At 41.3% G+C, this 19,179-nt stretch overlaps 1 protein-coding gene and 1 long non-coding RNA gene across 24 annotated transcripts in view; one reads left to right on the top strand and one right to left on the bottom strand.

Moving 5' to 3' along the window:
- Positions 1-19,179, bottom strand: part of KALRN (kalirin RhoGEF kinase) — a 647,217-nt gene that overhangs the window by 304,063 nt on the left and 323,975 nt on the right. For all 22 annotated transcript variants that reach the window (XM_073894515.1, XM_073894519.1, XM_073894546.1 and 19 more), the window contains exon 11: positions 8,742-8,933. In XM_073894515.1, the coding sequence (XP_073750616.1) occupies positions 8,742-8,933 (192 nt within the window). The remainder of the gene's footprint in view (positions 1-8,741; positions 8,934-19,179) is intronic.
- On the top strand, positions 4,612-7,976 carry LOC141374421 (uncharacterized). 2 transcript variants are annotated; one of them, XR_012381293.1, is made up of 4 exons: positions 4,612-4,728; positions 5,382-5,502; positions 6,732-6,904; positions 7,620-7,976. It is a non-coding gene; the product is annotated as an uncharacterized lncRNA (long non-coding RNA). The 2 variants fall into 2 exon arrangements; XR_012381292.1 differs by lacking the exon at positions 5,382-5,502 and having other exon boundaries at positions 4,630-4,728.

The raw sequence follows: 19,179 nt of genomic DNA, 5'->3' as shown, positions 1-19,179 counted from the left end.
ATGATAGTCAAGCACTGAAATGCAGCCAAGGTGATATTACTGGTCAGGCAACTTTAAAAGTGCTAAGTATAATGTTTTGAACAGAATAAGCACTGGAAATGATGAGGAGCTGGACTGAATTACTGAAAACCCATGAAATGGTATCTCTTCCTCATACTGAAACTAGGTCTCCAGTGGTCTGCCACAGGGCTCTACTCCTAATACTCCTACAGAGCATGCTCATAAAATGATGAAGGGAAAGATGAGTTTGATGCTTGCTTAGAAATAAGGAATCTTCACCTGGCTAGCCAGAAAGATAAGCTCAGGGCTCTACCAGGAAAAAAAAACAAAAACAAAAAAAACAGTACAGCGAGAAACTGGATAGACAGAATTGGATATGGATTTTGGCCCCTATTCTTTTAACTTGTCGTGCCTTTGAGTAAATCACTCCACCCTTGGCTCTCTGACTTCATGTGTAAAATAGGTTGAGGAAAGCATTAAATAAAATAAAGGTTAATTACCTTTTGCTTCTAACATTTCTGTAAGTCTTCTATGTTAAAAATATGGATAAATGTCCACCTCAAGAATATTATTTCATCTAGTTAGTTCTCAGTATGGTAAATAAATCAAGGTATGGCCTTTGTAATTAGGGATAAGAAAAGAAATAATAGTGACAAAAATAGTCTCCAGATTTCAGACAAGTTATTCTTTGTTCTTTAGGTGGGAAAGGCTCCAGATATGGCAGAAGACGTTGAGTTAACAAGATTAACAAGCCTTAGAGACAGCAGGTAAGGGGGTGGTGGTATAAACAATGACCTTCTTGGACAGGGGAGAAACTCTCTGAGCCTCAGTTTTATAATCTACAAATGGGTATAAGATCTGCTCTGCTCATCAAAGATTATGGGAATTAAATTACTTACTTATTATTAATGCTTTAAGTAAACATATAGAATTATTAATAAACCCTTGGCATTGTGATGATTGCTATAAGGAATACAAATTATTATTATTCAGTGTGCCTGTCATTTAGCAGCTTACAATCTAGTTGTAATTCAGTTTATTTCCTTTACAAAAAACCTTTTTTTGTTGTAAAAACACAAAACAAGTTTTCCGGACCATAGAAGCTGGGATACATATTCCTACATGTATGAATGGATTTATTTCAAATCAGTTTGAAACCAGGAAGTTCAGGATATTGGTCACTGTTGCTTCATGTTATTTCATTTTGCCTAGAGAGCGAAAGCATTTTCTACAGGTGCTGAAGTCCCTGGGTAAAAGATAATGGGTTCTCTGAAAAATTATTTATTATTTTATAAATTATTTTATAGAGAGGCAATACAGCATAATGGTTAAGAGTTTTAAGCCCCAAGTTCTACCACATATCAGCTAGACAACCTTGGGCAAATAACCTACCCTCTCTGCACCTCAGTTTTCCTTATCAGTAGAGTGGGGATAATAATAGTGTTTACCCCCACAGAGTTGTAAATATTATTAAGTTGATACGTGTGTGTATGTCTGTATGTATATATACACAAATAAGCAAGTTATATCTATATCTATCAATATAGATATCTGTATCTATATATATCATTTAGAAACAGTGCCTAGCATGTGGGAAGTGATAGATATTATATTTAAAAGATACTTTTGATGCAAGCACCTCCAGTTCCCACTAGAAGGTAGCAGGAAAGTTTGAAGTACTCCTTCATTTTGGAATTGGTAAAAGATCAACACTGGATTTGGTCCTTCAGTATGCTAGGCTGAGCTGAGCCTCTCTTTGCTATTTTTGCTGCTTTGTCCTGGGATGTCTAAGGAAACCCTAGAGACTGAAAAGTCTAGATATTTCTAAAGGAAGGAAAGAAAGAAAGAAAGAAAGAGAGGAAGGAAGGAAAAGAAAAGAAAGGAAAGGAAAGGAAAGGAAAAGAGAATGTGAAGAGGGAGATAAAAATTCTTAATCTCAGGAAACAAACAGGGTTGCTGGAGTGGTGGGGGGTGGGAGGGATGGGGTGGCTGGGTGATGGACACTGGGGAGGGTATGTGCTATGGCGAGCGTTGTGAATTGTGTAAGACTGTTGAATCACAGACCTGTACCTCTGAAACAAATAATACATTATATATTAAAAAAAGAAAAAAAAGAAGACGATAGTAGGAAGGGTAAAATGAAGGGGGGGAAATCAGAGGGGGAGACAAACCATGAGAGACTATGGACTCTGAGAAACAAACTGAGGGTTCTAGAGGGGAGGGGTGTGGGGGGATGGGTTAGCCTGGTGATGGTATTAAAGAGGGCACGTTCTGCGTGGAGCACTGGGTGTTATATGCAAACAATGAATCATGGAACACTACATCAAAAACTAATGATGTAATGTATGGTGATTAACATAACATAATAAAATTAAAAATTAAAAAAAATAAATGACTCAGCCAAAAAAAACCAAAAAACACAACAAAACTGTGGACACCAAGCAAGTCATGTAAGAGAAAGAAAAGAAACTTGATGTCTTGAGGGAGGACAGGCATTGAGATGGAAGACTGATCAGGGTAAGGCTGGCACTTGCTGTTACAGGAATAAGAGACAGAAAAGAGGCTTATAGGGATCTTGAGAATTTTATTTGATTTAAGATAATTTTGTTCTCAGTACCATCCTTAAGCTATTTTAATGGCTTCATAGCTTAGAGGTCCTTTTTTTTTTTTTTCTTTTTTTTTGCTCCACACCCAGCAGCTCCCAATGGAGCCCAGTGTGGGGCTTGAACTCCTGACCCTGAGATCAAGACCTGAGCTGAGATCAAGAGTCGGACACTTAACTGAATGAGCCACCCAGGCACCCCGTTCCCTTATTCTTAATAAAACTTGAACACCTCTGGTGTTGGTCTAGGGAAGAAAGCATCATTTCTTTTCTGAGGAAATCCACTGTGCCTCACGGCTCTCCCTCCTCCTGATGGTCATGCGGCTAAATAGCAGGGGCAAAGAAATAGACCACAGAAATTACCAGATAAAAATGTGGTATCAGTGTTATAAACAAAGGGACTAGGGAAAGACTAGGGATATCTGAGGATACACTCTGACCTCTGAAGTCAATATCTTTAGAAAAATGTGTCCTCCCCCAAAACAGTCTTTGACTAGTGAATTGAAACGGATCTCTCACATTTCTGTTCACATATTCTACTATATTATAAACAAACCCTTGTCTAAGGCAGAATCAAACCTACTTACTGCTAAGGAAAATCAGCTAAGGGATAAACGATGAAGGACAATACTCAATGCAGCTCAGCCCAGTGGTTAGCAGGCTGATAAGAAAAGGAAGTGCTGGTCTACCTTCAAGAGGATAAAATGTCAAATAAAATTGCTAGTGATTAAAGAGAATTTGGCTTGGAGATAGGGAAGGGGACTACAGCACCAAAGACAAAGGGTTAGTGACATCTTTCTCTATTTTTCCTTCTGCTACAAAAACAAACAGAAGGAGAAGAGCTCTTGAATGGAATTGATATTTACTGATGATAATTCTTGATTCTGCCCCTGTCTGGCTACTCCTTGAGCATGGAAAAACTACTTTACTTCAACTAGTTCATATTTAAACTGGTAAGTGTGTGCGTGTGTACGCACATGTATGTGTGAACTCTCCAGCTTGTCTCTAAAATCCCTTCCAGCTCTAACTTGCTATGGTTTCTCTTCAAAGGCTGATGTCAAGAAGAGGGTAGCAAAGAAATGGCTCTCTAAACTGAAACACTGCAGTCACAGCTTAGACACTGAGACATCCAAAGTCCAGAAACTATAGCACCAGTTTGAGGATAATTGTGACACCAAGTTAAGACACTATTTGCAACCTAGAAAGCTTGAGTTGTGAGCCACTTGCAATCCCATGAGGCCACATGCACACAGTCACCTCCGAGGAGCAGCACATTTAAATTGCAGGCTCATAATGCAATTTTTTGAATAAGCACCTCTGAGGCATACATAAAGTGGACAGAAAGGAACATTAGTGTCCCTAAACTATGAGTAAGGATCAATATTCCATTTCTTAGGCTGCAATTTTCCTATCTGAATGTCCTATGGGTTTCCTTCTGTGTATGTGTCCATCTGACTGACCCCTGAAGAGCATACCTAGATTGCTTTGAAAAGAATCCACACCGGAGAGCCACGCCTAGTACTAATTTATGAATTATCAGGCAGCCAGTGAGACCCAGTCAGAATTGTCTCTCCCTTCAAGCTACCACAAGCAATGACTGCCAAAACTAGGTAAAATCATGGAGTGTGTGAGGTAATTGGTAGCAGCAACCACGTGTTTTTTTTTCGTATTGTTCTCCATTTTGGTTTCTCTCCCCTAGGGTAATCCTTTTTACCCTCTGCTTATGGAGAGTCTAATACATTAGCACTGCATCTTTCCCTTCAATCCACTGCTTCCAGAATGACTCTCCTGTTTCAGCCATTTCCAGATGCTCTTCTTGGTCAAACACACCTGTACCGTGACCCATTCCTTCAGGGCTCTGCTCTTTGGTTGGCAATTATTACTTGGTCCATGTGGACGGACACACTTAGATGACTTTATGTGTTCTTCCTCTCAGAGAACACATGTGGTTGTGGCCCTGAATACTTGAATCCAAACAATGGACCCAATTTGAGAAGTTCTAGAACCTTAGCAGAGGTAAAGTTGAAGGAGGCTTTGAATACACTACATAAAGTTGGTCCTAAGAGTGAACCAGTGAGTTCAGGAGAGGCCAGCCCATGGAGCCCATCTTGCCTGCAGAGAAAGAGGTAATGGAAAAAGGCAGGCAGGGAGGGACAAGGAAGGGAGACACTAGGAAGTTTGTAGAACTAATGAGGCTTATGGATGAGTGGTTACGGAAAGAGGTAGTCTACCGCTTTCCCCTGCTGATTGGCTGTTCCACCTGCACAGCTGTGGAGCACTGTGCCGATACAATCCACTGCCCTCAGATGTCTAGCTCTGCAGGGTGAACCACCCTTCCCTCGTTTTGAAGAGATAGTTTTTCTTTGGCATCAACTACCAGCTTTTATTTCTTAAACAAACACTGTGACAGTTTGGCAATTGAAATAGAGGATGAAGCAGTCTTGTTTCTTGAGAGCATCATCCCTTTGGAAGACTGATTTAGTTTTGGTTCTACAGTGAGTGGGGAGAGGAACATGTGTACATGTGAGTGTCCGAGGTGTTTGCGGGATGTGTGTGTGTGTGTGTGTCTGTGTGGGCACGCGCACACGCGTGTGCCTATTTGAGCAACAAATAGCACAGAAGAATGATTTCACAAGTTCAGAAACAATAGAAACGGGTATTTAATTAAGCTGTGTAATAAAGAGTCGAGGTTGATTATCTTGGCCACATTCTTTAGTTAATCTGACTCTCATATTATTATTACAAAAATATCTAAAAATGGATATTTTTGAAAGCCCAGCAATTGCAGCATTTCCATGGAAACACAGCAAGGAAAGAGAATTCTGTTTGGACAATCTCTGCAGAGCAGATGACACTTGCTACAAATGCCTTCTCCCTGGACAAAGAAAATGAGGACTTGGGTAAATCCTTCTCCCGACATCCTCCCTAGCTCTAGAGACCAGCAAAATGTCTGCTGCCTTCCTGTCCCCAGGCAAAAAGAAGCTATTAGAGAGTTCAGCACAATATATACGAATAGCTGAGGCTCTGCAAACATAAGCAGGTCCCGACACACGTTTGTCATCTCTCTTTATAGTGTAGCTCTTCTCTCCAACTGGGATAAGAAATTTTATTTTTGTAAAATAACATTATTGGGATTGTTATGGATTTTCAGTCAAACATACCATTGAAGGAAAATTATAAAACAAAAGAATGCAAAAGAAAATTAAATCACCCATTTAACTTCTTTGTATACTTCTTTCTAGTCTTTGTTCTATGTGTGTATCAAAATTGTGGTCATGCTGGTTATACAGTGTTTTATGTATTATACTACAAGCCCTTTCTCATGCTATTCATGATCTTTGACAATGTGATTTTTAATGACTGTATACTATTTCGCTAGCTAGATGCACTGTGATTAATGAATCACCCAACATGGACTATTTAGATAGTTTCTAATTATTTAAATTTGAAGAACACTGCAATAAAATGGTTAGAAGGTTTTAACCTTCCAGACTCCCATAGTCACCAAGAATTCATGAGGCAGGGCCAAAAGGATTAAACAGACTCTTCAATCTGTAGACGAAATGGGCCTGGAGGGTGTCTTTCTCCTATCTTCCTCCTGTTTCCTCTCTGATCCTAATTAGAGTAAATCTTTTGATGTAGGAAGTGGGAAAAAGTAAAATTATGAACTTCAGCCTGGGGAGTCACGGGAAGCCTAGGTTAAATCATTCATGAAGATGGATGTTCAGTTCCTGCTCAGAAATCTCGTGTACAGGGGCTCTATCTAATTCCTTCAAAATTAAATCTCACAACAACATTCTATTACACAGTGGCATTAATGAAAAAACTCTGCAGCAAACGACTGTATGTAGATAGAAAGGAAGAAAGAAAAGGAAGGAGAAGGGGTGCCTGTGTGGCTCAGTCGGTTAAGTGACTCTTGATCTCAGCTCAGGTCCTGGTCTCAGGGTTGTGAGTTCAAGCCCCACAACGGGCTCTACACTGGCATTGGGCCTACTTAAAACAAACAAAAAAAAAAAAAAAAAAAGAAAGGAGGAAGAAATTAGCCATACCTAGGCAGGAAGAATCTATGACAGTATTTATCAACATCTGACCCCACACTCACAACCTGGCAACACTTTGCATTTCTCAGCTAAGATCTACCCTCCCCATCAAGGCCCTGCTCTGAGGGTTGAAAATGTACAGAGGATAAAGAAGAGAAGGGAGAAGGAAGAAGAGCAGAGGAGGGGAGGAGATGCCAGAGGAAAACAGGAGGAGAGAGTGTGGAACAGCAGAGGCAAGCACGAGCAGTCTTCAGGAAGACAGGTAAAGTCTCTGCTGGGTGAGAAGCTCCAGCACGTAGACAGACTCTTTTGTGATGCTGAGTTTCCCCATTTGAAAATATGTTTAAGAAAATCTAGATCATAAGATGATCATGATGATTCCATGTGTCTGGCAAGGATTAGGTACCCAATTAAAAAAAAAATACTATCTACTATACATTGAGTGCTTACTGTGAACCACATCTTAGGTCAGGTAAGTCACCTGTATTACTTCAGACTTAATTACCCTTATTTATTATTGTTATTATCACCATCAAATAAAGAAGAGGAGAAGAAGAAAAAGAATCTTGAACATAAGAACTATAAGGGGTCTCAGGGCCACTGAATCCACCTGTACAATTTTATAGATGAGGCAACCCAGGACCAGGGACAAGTGATCTGCACAAGCTCACATGGTTCTATAGCAGCAGAATCTGGACTAGAATCTCAGCCTTCTAGCTCCATGCACAGTACGTGGGAGATAATAGCTAAACTAACCTCATCCATCACCTCCCTGGGCAGCGAGCACCCCCACAGCCCTCATGGGGAACATGACTCCTGTTCATTCATGCTCCATTCCATCACCCACAGGCTCATAATTAAAAGAGAATACACAAGCCTTTGGTTTCTGAAACCATTAATAAGAATTGGGTGAGCCACAAGCAAGCAGACAACCAGGCAGGAAAACCTGGATTAAAGTTAATCCCCTTGCTTTACAGATACTCATCAGAAAGTGGCTGTGGGTCCCACAGAGAGGAAGCAGAGCCATCTTCAGGGAGCTCGCCAGCCCTTCATCTGCCTGGGGAATCTCAGTTTAGAAAACATTATCTTTTCATGTTTTTCTCTGATAGGCACTGCAATGATTTGCATTCATTCCCACCAAGTGTCAGAAAATCCTGTGAAGTAGTAACAACCAGGCTTCTTAATGCAATTCAAATATCAAAAATCAACTTAATTAAGTAGGGTTAATTTTTTTTTCCTGAGAAGCAATCAAACTTTAATTAATACTCCATTAAAATGAATTCCTGGGGGAACACAGGCATGCATACACCTAATGAGTTCATCTGCCAAGGGTGTTATTATAGGAGATGCTAAATGTGCCTCCTTGCTGGCCACTTACTCAATTTCAGAGTGCCCCATGTTAATCAGAAATGAAAAGCAATTGCAGGTTTGCAACCCTCCTCCTCTCTATGAGCCCCTCCGCCCTGCCAACAGTGTAACTTAATCTATCCTCCTGTCTCCACTCTGTGAATGATTCGGGCCCAGATTTAAGCCCAGCTGGCTTCCTCCTGCGTGAAGGGTACCTCAGTCCCCCTTCCTTCCCTGGCCACCACTCCACCATCAGGCAAGTTGAGAACCAACTCACTTTAACATCACCACCCTCTGGCAGACCTCATTAAGAATTTAATCCTCTGTTTTAAAAAGATAAAAACACAGAACACATTTGCAAACTCTGTATGCTTCTTGCTGGTAGCAAGATGATCAAAGTTCTGCAGGACTGAGTTCTGCCAAGAAACAGCAAGAGAAAGTGGATCCAGGGTGGGAAGGGAGTCTGCGATTTTATATTTCCTCTTGCCACGACTATTTCTACATCAGGGATCCCCAAATTTCTCCAGCTGCGGACTGAATGCTCCAGCAGACTCCCTCAGCGACCTGCCTCTGTGGCCCCCTCCTCACTAGAGATGAGAAGGGAAAAAGTTTGTTCCATTCTGGTTGAGACCTAACTACAGGTCATCGGGAGCAAATCGTTAGCATCATCACTGTCAGGAGGCTAGTATCCCTAAGACCACCCAGGCCCCTGAGCATACCAGCCAATGCTCCCTTCCCACAGCTCGCCTTACCTCTTTGGTGTGTGTGTGGAAGGAGACAGACATGTCCAGGAGAAGCTTCCGCTGTTCCACCCTGCGCACAAAGTCCTGGATGCGTACCTCCAGGTGTCGTGCTGCCTTGTAGATCTCCTCGGGGTCACATTCCCCGGTCTGAGCCAGCTGCTCTGCGGCTTCTAGGAGCTTGTCCGCATTGGTGTAGGTATTCTGCCAGCAGCAACAGTGAGGGAAAGTCAACTTGCAGGCACTGACTGAGCTTCGCGCCTTCCCCCAGCCCACCCGGGGCTGCCCAGAGCTGGAGTGCAGGGTGTAGGCGCTGAGCCCACAGCTCCCTGATCCGGCACGGAGGAGCTGAGTGCCAGGCTTGCCCGCCACTTCTCAGTGAGCTAGCAGCCTGCCTGGCAGCTTGGCATAAGTGAGCACTAGCTAGGTGCCTCCTCCGTCCCTGGGATTTCTCAGAGGTGGGGTGTCCCTGGAAAGAAGCGAGGAGGCATGCGAGAACCCCCATCCCCGAGTGCTGAGACTCCCCACCCTTGCGATGATCCATCACTGCCTTCACATCTCAGGCTGTAACTGCCAGAGTCAGAAATACCTCATCCACAAAGATCGTCTGTGTTTCTATGTGCAAACACCCGGGAAACAATAACTGGGAGACTTGTTCGACTTCCCCCCCGCAAGTTCCCTGTAACTACTGGTGGTTATCTTTTGGAACAGAGCTATCTCTTTGCAGGGGAAGGGGTCAGCAAGTCCAGGGAGCTGACAGAAGGAAGCAGCCACAGTCAGAGTGAGGAGAGGCAGGCTATTCTCTGCGCACCCAGTGAAGGCTTAATGTTTGCAGGAAGGCTGGGGAGGAGCCTGGTGATTTTATCCTGTTACTGCTTGCACACACACATTGACACACACGCACACACACACACACACTCCTCCAACCCCTGTCTGTACACACCATGGTATTCTCTAGAGCATGTAAAAAGGCAACCAGCTTGTACTTGTTATTCATCAGGATGGGAGTCACTGCCTTTGTAAGAGTTATGCCATGGATTCAACTTTTCCTCAGCAGGCTTCCCCTAAAAAAGATCTGCTATTCCCTGATTTGGAACTGGTGACTCAAGTGTCTATCATATTTCTTAATATCCCTACAGTCATACAATGCCCTATAGAGTGGTAAACAAGTGGTTACTGGTGAGGATGCAAATCTGGCAGCAGGAAAGTATCCAATGCAAAGTGAGTGAGAACTGAAATGGATTTATGTGCAATGACTTTGCCCGTGGAGATGTGGCCTTTAGTGTCCATGGAGTTTTCATTTTTCGTTTTGTTTTGTTTTCTGGGTTTTTTTCTTTTTTTGGACTCACCTGAAGATCTGGGCATTAAAGATTGAATTGTACTCCCTGCCCCCAACCCTGAAAACTCCCATGTTGTAGTCCTAACCCCAGAACCTCAGAATGTGACCTTATTGGGAAACCAAGTCATTGCAGATGTAATTAGTTCAGATGAAGTCCTACTGGAGTAGAGTGGGTTCCTAATCTAACACGACTGCTGTCCTTACAAAAAGAAAACCATGTGAAGATGAAGCAGAGATTAGGGGATGTGTCTACCAGCCAAGGAATGATAAACATTGCCAACAAACCACTGGAGTTAAGAGAGGCATGGAACAGGGCGCCTGGGTGGCTCAGTTGGTTAATCGACTGCCTTCGGCTCAGGTCATGATCCTGGAGTCCCAGGATCGAGTCCCGCATCAGGCTCCCTGCTCAGCAGGGAGTCTGCTTCTCCCTCTGACCCTCCCCCCTCTCATGTGCTCGCTCTCTCTCTCACTGTCTCTCAAATAAATAAATAAAATCTTAAAAATAAAAAAAGAGAGGCATGGAACAGATTCTCCCACATATCCCTCAGAAAGAACCAATTCTGTTGACACTTCGATCTTGGACTTCTAGCCTCCAAAACTGAGAGACAATAAATTTCTGTTGTTTAAGCTATCCAATTTGTGCTGCTTTGTTACAGCAGCCCCAGGGAACTAATGCACTGGGGTAGAAACTTTCAGAGGCTGTTGACACAGACTGTTGTACTGAGGAAGACAGGCAAGCCTTCAGTAAACATGTGTCATGGTTTTCAGAAATACTTAGAGGCTCCAGTGGGTCCTTAAGGAATGCTGTCTGAAAAACAATGGCCTAGGGCAAATGCTGTCTCAGTGCAGGTGAGTAGGGTGGTGGTGGGACTTGAAAAGGAGGAAAAATCCCTTGGCCCCACTTAGGGAATTCGTGGAAACACATGATCCTTGTGTGAGGAAAGAGGCTTTGCCACTGACTCAACTAAGGGTACGTTGATTCTGAAAAGCAAATGAAGAAAGTACTCAGAATCATGTTGGAAATGACAAGAGAGATGGGAAATGATGGGCAGGAAAGACCTCCTGGCTGTGGGCCAGGTTGAGGAAGGCTCTTATGGGGTTGTCCACAATTTCTAGTAAATATACCCAGAGCAGATGGCAGAGTTTTTTTCAGAAATCCCTCATATTTTCTACCTTAAACCCTAGGGAATTTCACGCAACCCCAAAGAAACGCAGAGGTTTTGAGCTTATGTTTTCTCGACAATAAATAAATATTTGTGGCAAAGCCAAAGCCAGCTTATTTGAAAGTTAAGTTTGGGACCAATAAGAGATTAAAAAAAAAAAAAAGCAAAACTGAAGGCAAAACCGAAGGACCCACTGCATATGAATGGACCACTTGTCCCAGTTTGTCTGGGACTTCCCTGATTTTAACACTAGAAGTCCCATCCATTCTGAGCAAGTTGGGATGGCCGGTCACCCTAAGACATACTTAAAAAGCTGTGAGTCTCTCAGGAGTACAGATCCATATACAATGTATGCCGCCTTCAAAGATTATTGTGTCATCATTCTTGAAAGAAATCATATAGCAACACACAAAGCTAGGCAAGTAACACAGTAATAATGAAAGTTTCTTGACATGATATCGATACTGAGAAAATGGCTAAAAACTGAGAATAAAAATAGTCAATAATTATTGAATAATTTTCACATGCCAAGGACAATCTAAAGATTTATATGTATATTAACTTTTTAATCTCCAAAATAACCCTATGAAGTCGATACAGCCATCAGCCCCATTTTACAGATGAAGAAACTGAGGCAAGAATAATTTCTGGCCAAGGTCACATGTATCATAAGTGACAGATCCAGGATTAAAATCAGGTTTCAGAGGCCAAGCTCCAAATGATGACACTATCCTGTCAGATAAAGGGCCTTGGCATGCCATGCTGAGGTGTTTCACCCCAAATGCAGTGGGAAGCTGCTGAACACTTCTAACCAGAAGACAGATGTGATGGGTGTATAGTGTATACAGACATTGCCCTGTCTCTATACAGAGTGAAGGCAGAAGCCTAAGGATGGGCAGGATTTAGCAGAGAAAGAAGAGGGCTTCTCAGTGACATGACTCGCTTTTCTTTATGCCCATGGTACTCTATGTTTATCCATTCCACGGCCATTATCATCCCTATATGAACAATGTGCTTCCATGGCTATCTCCCTACTGGTCTCTGAGCTCCTGAAATGTAGGTTCCATGTTTCATTCATCTTTGGTTCTTCATGCCAGGAATCATGGCTGGTATATAATAAGCACTTATTAAATGTTTACTGAATGAGGGTGCCTGGGTGGCTCAGTTGGTTAAGCGACTGCCTTCGGCTCAGGTCATGATCCTGGAGTTCCGGGATTGAGTCCCACATCGGGCTCCCTGCTCAGCGGGGAGTCTGCTTCTCGCTCTGACCCTCTTCCCTCTCGTGCTCTCTGTCTCTCATTCTCTCTCTCTCGAATAAATAAATAAAAAATCTTTAAAAAAATGTTTACTGAATGAACAAGGCACAGAGATGGGAATGAGCGTATGTTTGGCTAAGTTGAGTCAACCTGAATAAATTAGACAGTGGTAGGAAATCATACTGGATAAGGCAGAAAAGAGTTAAAGAATAGATTTTATTAAGAGAAAGGGATAATAAAGACAGGTAGGAGGGCAAGGGGGTCAATGCTAAAAGCTGGGCTCCCTGCCTTACCTGAATAAATTAGACGGTGGTAGGAAATCATACTGGATAAGGCAGAAAAGAGTTAGAGGATAGATTTTATTAAGAGAAAGGGATAATAAAGACAGGTAGGAGGGCAAGGGGGTCAATGCTAAAAGCTGGGCTCCCTGCCTTACCTGCTGCCCAGCCCTCCTACCCATCACTACCAGAAGGAGATTCTAAAACTCACATCCAGTCACACCTCTCTTCTACTTAAAACCGTTCAGGGGCTTCCCACTGCCTTTGGGGTAAAATACCTTAGCATGGCATGCAAGGCCCTTCTTCATTTGACACTTGCTTTTTCTCAACAGCTTCAACTCACATTTAAACCCTACAGCCTATGAAATAAACTGCTTATACTTCCAGAAACTCATTGCCCTGAATCCTGCCCCTATTTTTCTGCCTGGGATGCCCTTCCTCCACTTTTTGTACATGACCAATTCTTACCCTTTAAGACCCAGCCTAGGCATCACTTTCTCCAGGAAGTCCACCCTCATATCCACTTCTTACCCAGGGTTGGCTTAGATGTGCTCCTCTGAGCTCCCAGAGTGATCTGTGCCAAACCCCTCCTTGGTACCTGCCATATTCTAATGCAAATGTTTGCCTTTCTCATCTGCTTAGAGGCAGATAATGTCTTTCATCTCTTTCCCTTAGTGCCTGGCCCCAAGTAAATGCTCCATAAATATTTAGTGAGTGAATTAATAAATTAAAGAATATATCGCTTCCCATCAATCCTAATATTCAATCCTTGGCTCTCATCAACTACTTGGTACAAGACCTTACATGCTGGAATTTATATTCAATGTCCAGTCCCACTTGGTTTATCCTACCTCCTGGCACAGTCTTGAAATAGGAATGAGCGTAGAGAATATCAACTAGAGTATCACCAAAGCACTGCAAGGATGTCTGTCATCACCCCAAATTGGGGCACAGATCATGACAGGTTTCCGCTCATCTCTGACCAAACAAACAGCAGTTTCTGCCCTGAATAAATTAGACGGTGGTAGGAAATCATACTGGATAAGGCAGAAAAGAGTTAGAGAATAGATTTTATTAAGAGAAAGGGATAATAAAGACAGGTAGGAGGGCAAGGGGGTCAATGCTAAAAGCTGGGCTCCCTGCTTTACCTGCTGCCCAGCCCTCCTACCCATCACTACCAGAAGGAGATTCTAAAACTCACATCCGACTGTATTCAGGGCTTCACCCTGAATACAGGTCCTAGACATTCTTTGGTTTCCAAGCCTCATAGTCCCTGTCTTTTACTTGACCCCTTATCAACATTACCCAATTGATATGCCAAAAATGGGTATAAGCACTGGGTTATTGATCCTTCAGCCACTGGGGCTTTCAAGCAGGGCCTGTGGTCGTTCTGAATCAGACAATTGGGACACACAGATAGCTGCAATTTCTGTTCTTTCCCCAGTCCCTATGTCAACCAGGTAAAATGCCCTAGATAATTCAGGCCTTCAGTCTACCTTCCATTCACCCTGCTGCAGCCCTGGCCCATTATTTTTTTGCTTTCTTCTCATCGAAGAACCAGACCTAGGATAACTTGTCTCTGAAAACAGAGGCATCCCCCCAACATAGGGCATGGTTTCAGACTCCCCGGGCTAAAGCACAGGGGCAGGGCAAGCAAGCTTTTTGAAGTCAAGGAGTAGAAGAGACAGTGAATAGAAACACCTATAGCATCAAGAGTTGGCTTCCTCGGTAACATGGAGTTAGCACTTTGGCTCTGTGCTCTGGGGATGAGGAAGGCTGAGGCCTAGGAGGCACTTTTATTATTCAGAAGAGGCTGTGTGGACTAGAGAATGTGACTACCAGAGGGCCAGAAGAAAAATTCTTTCCTGATGATTATTTTTCCAGGCTCGCATGGCTAGAACCAATGGGCAGTGAGAGGAAAGGAGAAAATGTATGTAAGCACTGAAGGAGAGACAGACATGGAAGTACAGGCATTGGGGAAGGTACAGACTTATCTCTGGATTTTGACATCAGTGAATGGCAGACACATCAAGGTGATACCCCAAACTCTACATTCAAATGGTACTTTATAGTTGACAAATACATTTCTTTCACCTTCCTTCTTTACCCAATCTGGGGCAGATATGCAGAGAATGCATCTGTGTGTGAGGCAATGAGCCAAGGCTGGGGAAAGAACCACCTGAAGGAATTAAAGGTAATGGCACCCACTATTCACACGGCTGGGAATGGTACCTGTTTGCACCAGTCACACTGGAAAACCTCATGAATCACAGGATATTAGGTAGAGTACCCAGAAGAGTCTTGCCTCAGCAGGGGTAAATAATTAGCCTTAGACCTAGTACTGCTCTGCTTCTGCTTAACAAATTTTCTAAGAAAGACCTGAAAAGATCAAACCTTTTTCAACTAACTTAACTGTATCCCAAAACAAAGCTTAAGAATATTTATAGGAATACAGACATATTCAGCAACCAACAAGGTAAAATTCACAATGTCTGGTATCTAATAAAAAGCTACTAGACATACAAGGGAGCAGGAAAATACAACCTATGATGAGGAGAAAAATCAATCAAAACTGACCCAGAACTGACACAGATGTTAAAATTAGCAGATAAGGGTTTTTAAATGGCGACTGTAATTGTATTTCATATGTTCAAAAGTTAAATAGAAAAACAGAAGACATAAAAAGAAGACTTTGCACTTTAAGAGATGAAAAATATACTGGATGGTATCAATAGTAGGTTAAACATTGCAGAAGAAAAGATTACTGAACTCAAAAACACAGCAATAGAAACTATTCAAAATGAAATGCTGAGAGAAAAAGAATTTTTTAAAATGAAGTATCAGTAAGCTGTGGGACAACTTTAATAAAGCTAACACTCATGTAATTGAAACCCCAAAAAGAGAGTGCAGGAAGTAGAAAAGATATTTAAAGAAATAATGACCCCCCAAATTCCAAACTTATTAAAAACTATAAATCCACAGATACAAGAGACTAAAACTTAAGAAACCCGAGGAAAATTATACCAAGGCACATAAAAATTGAGTCAAACCAAGTGGGAAAAAAAGGGAAAGAAATCTTAAAAAGTGGCCAGAGGAAAAAAGACATGCCACACACACACACACACACACACACACACACACACACACACACACACAGCTTTATATATATATGTACATATATATATAGATATAGATAGATAAATAGATGCCCCACCAGAAACAATGCAAGCAAGAAAATAGTGGAACAACATCTTTACTGAAAGAAGGAAAAATCCTATCAACCTAGTATTCTATGCCCACCCTATTATTTTCCAAAAACAAAGGTGAAATCATATTGAGGCATACAAATCTGAAAGAATTCTTCACTAGCAGACTTGCATGACAAGAAACGTTAAAGGAAGTCCTTCAGGAAGAAGCAAACACAGATTCACATGCAGGAATGAAGAACTCTAGAAATGTTAATTACATGGGGGAAAATGTAAGATTTTTTTTCTTATTATTTAAATCTCTTTAAAATATAATAATATAAAAATAATAACAGTGTAGCATGGAGTTTATAGCACATGTATAAGTAAAACATATGACAAAATAACACAAAGGTCAGAAAGGGAGAAATGAAAGTGTACTATTGTAGGGTTCTTATACTACATGTAAAGTGGCATAACATCATTTGTAGGGTGAACTGTAATAAATTAAAGTCACATACCATAAACAACCCTAAAGCAACCACTGAAGTAACAAAATAGTTATAGTTAATAAGCCAACAAAGGAGATAAAATGGGATCATAAAAAATATTCAGTTCTCATCATAATAAGTATATTCTTTAATCCCCATCATTTATTTCCCCCTCCCCCCAACCCACCTCTCCTTTGGTAACCATCAGTTTGTTTTCTATAGTTAAGAGACTGTTTCTCAGTTTCTCTCTCTCCCTCTTTTTTTTCCTTTGCTTCTTTGTTTTGTTTCTTAAATTCCACATATGTATAAAATCATATGGTATTTGTCTTTATCTGACTGGCTTATTTTGCTTAGTGTTATACTCTCTAGCTCTAGACCAAAAGCACATTAATGCTTTCCAGGGAATACTGGGATTGAAGTCATTGCTAATGGCTACAGAGTTTCTTATGATAAAATTGTTCCAAAATTAACTGGTGATATTTGCACAACTCTGTGAATACACTTGCAACCATGGAGTTGTATACTTTAAAAAGGTGAATTGTATGTTATGTGACTATATCTCAATAAAGCTGTTTTTTAAGGAAAAAATATTCAACTAACCCAAAACAGAAAGAAAACTCACAATCAGAGATTTAATGCCCCTCTCCCAATAATTAAATAGAAAAAGTAGACAGGAAATTAGTAAGGATATAGGAGATTTGAAGACCTGATCTAACTGATCTGACCGACATCTATTAATACTCCACCCAACAATAGCAAAATGCACATTCTTTTCAAGTGTTTACAGAACATTTACCAAGATAAACCATATTCTGGGCCATAAAACAAATCTCAGCACATTTAAAATATTTTCTCTGATCATAATGTAATTAAATTATAAATCAGTAACAGAAAGATTGCTGGAAAATCCCCAAAGAGTTGGAAACTAAAGAATAAACTTTTAAATAACCTATGGGTCAAAGAACACAATATAAGTTTATCAGGTGTCTACAGGTATGCTAGGCATTGCATTAGGCTCCTTATATACATTACCTCTAAACTTTAGGATCAATTTTAAGACAGGCATTATTAATTTCATTTTTCAAGTGAGGAAACTGAGGCTCAAAGAGATAAAGTAACATGTTTGAAGAATGTTCCATAGCTAGAAAATGGCAAGCCGTGTTTCTGTGGCTATCACCGCCAGGTACTTTTCATTAAACCATGTATCTCTCTAAGACTGAATGTAAAATCTCTACCTTCTCTGCTTCTCTGTTACTTTGCATTATATTTGTTCTTATGCCTTTGATTTTTAAATTATGATATTGTAATTATTCTTTTGCAACTGCTATTTTTTGTTTTGTTTTGTAACACACTTCAAAGTGCATATGGTGACTTCCAGAGAGAACTGCATTCTCCTTGAAGGAAAGAGTCCTATCTTACTCATCTTTTCTATCTCAACTATTCATCAATGTACCTAGTAGGCACAGTGCTCTCCTTTCAATAGGCACTGAACCCCAAAGCCATGCAGCCTAGGATTTGTCAGCAGTAAGTGGATATTTACCTTACCTCCTAATGTAGGCCCCCGGTTGAAGAATGAGTAGTGACCTAAAAGTTCCTTTGTAAGCCCCCCCCTTTTTTTAAGATTTTTTATTTATTCATTTGAGAGAGAGGAGAGAGAGAGCACAAGCAGGGAGGAGGGTCAGAGGGAGAGGGAGAAGCAGACTCCCCGCTGAGCAGGGAGCCCGATATGGGGCTCCATCCCAGAACCCTGGGATCATGACCTGAACCAAAGGCATCTGCTTAACGGGCTGAGCCAACCAGGTGCCCCCCCTTTGTAAGCCTCTTATTTAACACTGAGAGTATATTTTCCATGTAAATGGGAGTTAGATTCCCAGGACAAAATAAAGAAATTCAGTTGAGCACATAATATGTTTAAAATTTGGTACTAACATAGTACATCCTGTACAATCAACCAACATTTATAACTAGGGTGATGTAGGAAAATGCTTTTCAGTTTTCATCCCCAGACACCAGGCACACATTTCTTCTCCACTTGCTGGCTCTCACAGGGGAGGAAGGGGATGGACGCTGGCAATGGCAAGGTGGTCTTTGGTAAGGAAGCAGTAGGGAAAAAGGAGGAAACTACTTCCTGGTACAAGTGATGGGTTAACCCACCACATTACATTTGCTAGAAGGGCATCTTCCTAAGGTGTTCTGAATAAAGGAACAAATGATGGTTGCCTTCATTAGGGCAATTTGTATGTCCAAACAAGGAGTGTCTAATGAGTAGTCCTAATCAGACGCTCCTTAAATTGGAGACTGTCTGTACAAATATCCAGTCTATTAATTGGGACTGATACCCAAAATAACTACTACAGATGTCAAAAGCTCCCAACACAAATGGCTTGGGTGTTGAGATTATCTCTGGAAACCTTAACGCTGGCTGTATCACATATACATACACAATCACCACCCTGTCCCATTCTCATATGCAATGCTACTTGCTAGGAGCATTTTCTTCTACCTGAAATGCTGTAGCATTCAGATAAACAGTGTATTTCCAGAACTCCACTTTTTTTAAAGTGAAGTTTTGTGTTTTTTTTTAAGTAAAGTTTTATTTTCCTACTGCCTAATTTTTATGTGTTTAAGAATGTACCTAGGTCTAGGAATTCTGAGAAAAGAATAGCAGTTGTTTTTCACTAGGGTGTTCTCTCTTTTACTGATTCCTTTTCTTTCCTTCAAATCCACACCAGCCCTCT

This window comes from Callorhinus ursinus, unplaced genomic scaffold (genome assembly GCF_003265705.2).
Source record: "Callorhinus ursinus isolate GAN/ISIS: 27379988/994484 unplaced genomic scaffold, GSC_fseal_2.0 scaffold1, whole genome shotgun sequence".
Classification (NCBI taxonomy): domain Eukaryota; kingdom Metazoa; phylum Chordata; class Mammalia; order Carnivora; family Otariidae; genus Callorhinus; species Callorhinus ursinus.
The sequence above is the reverse complement of the archived record's forward strand: the minus strand, read 5'-3'. Positions and strand labels throughout refer to the sequence as shown.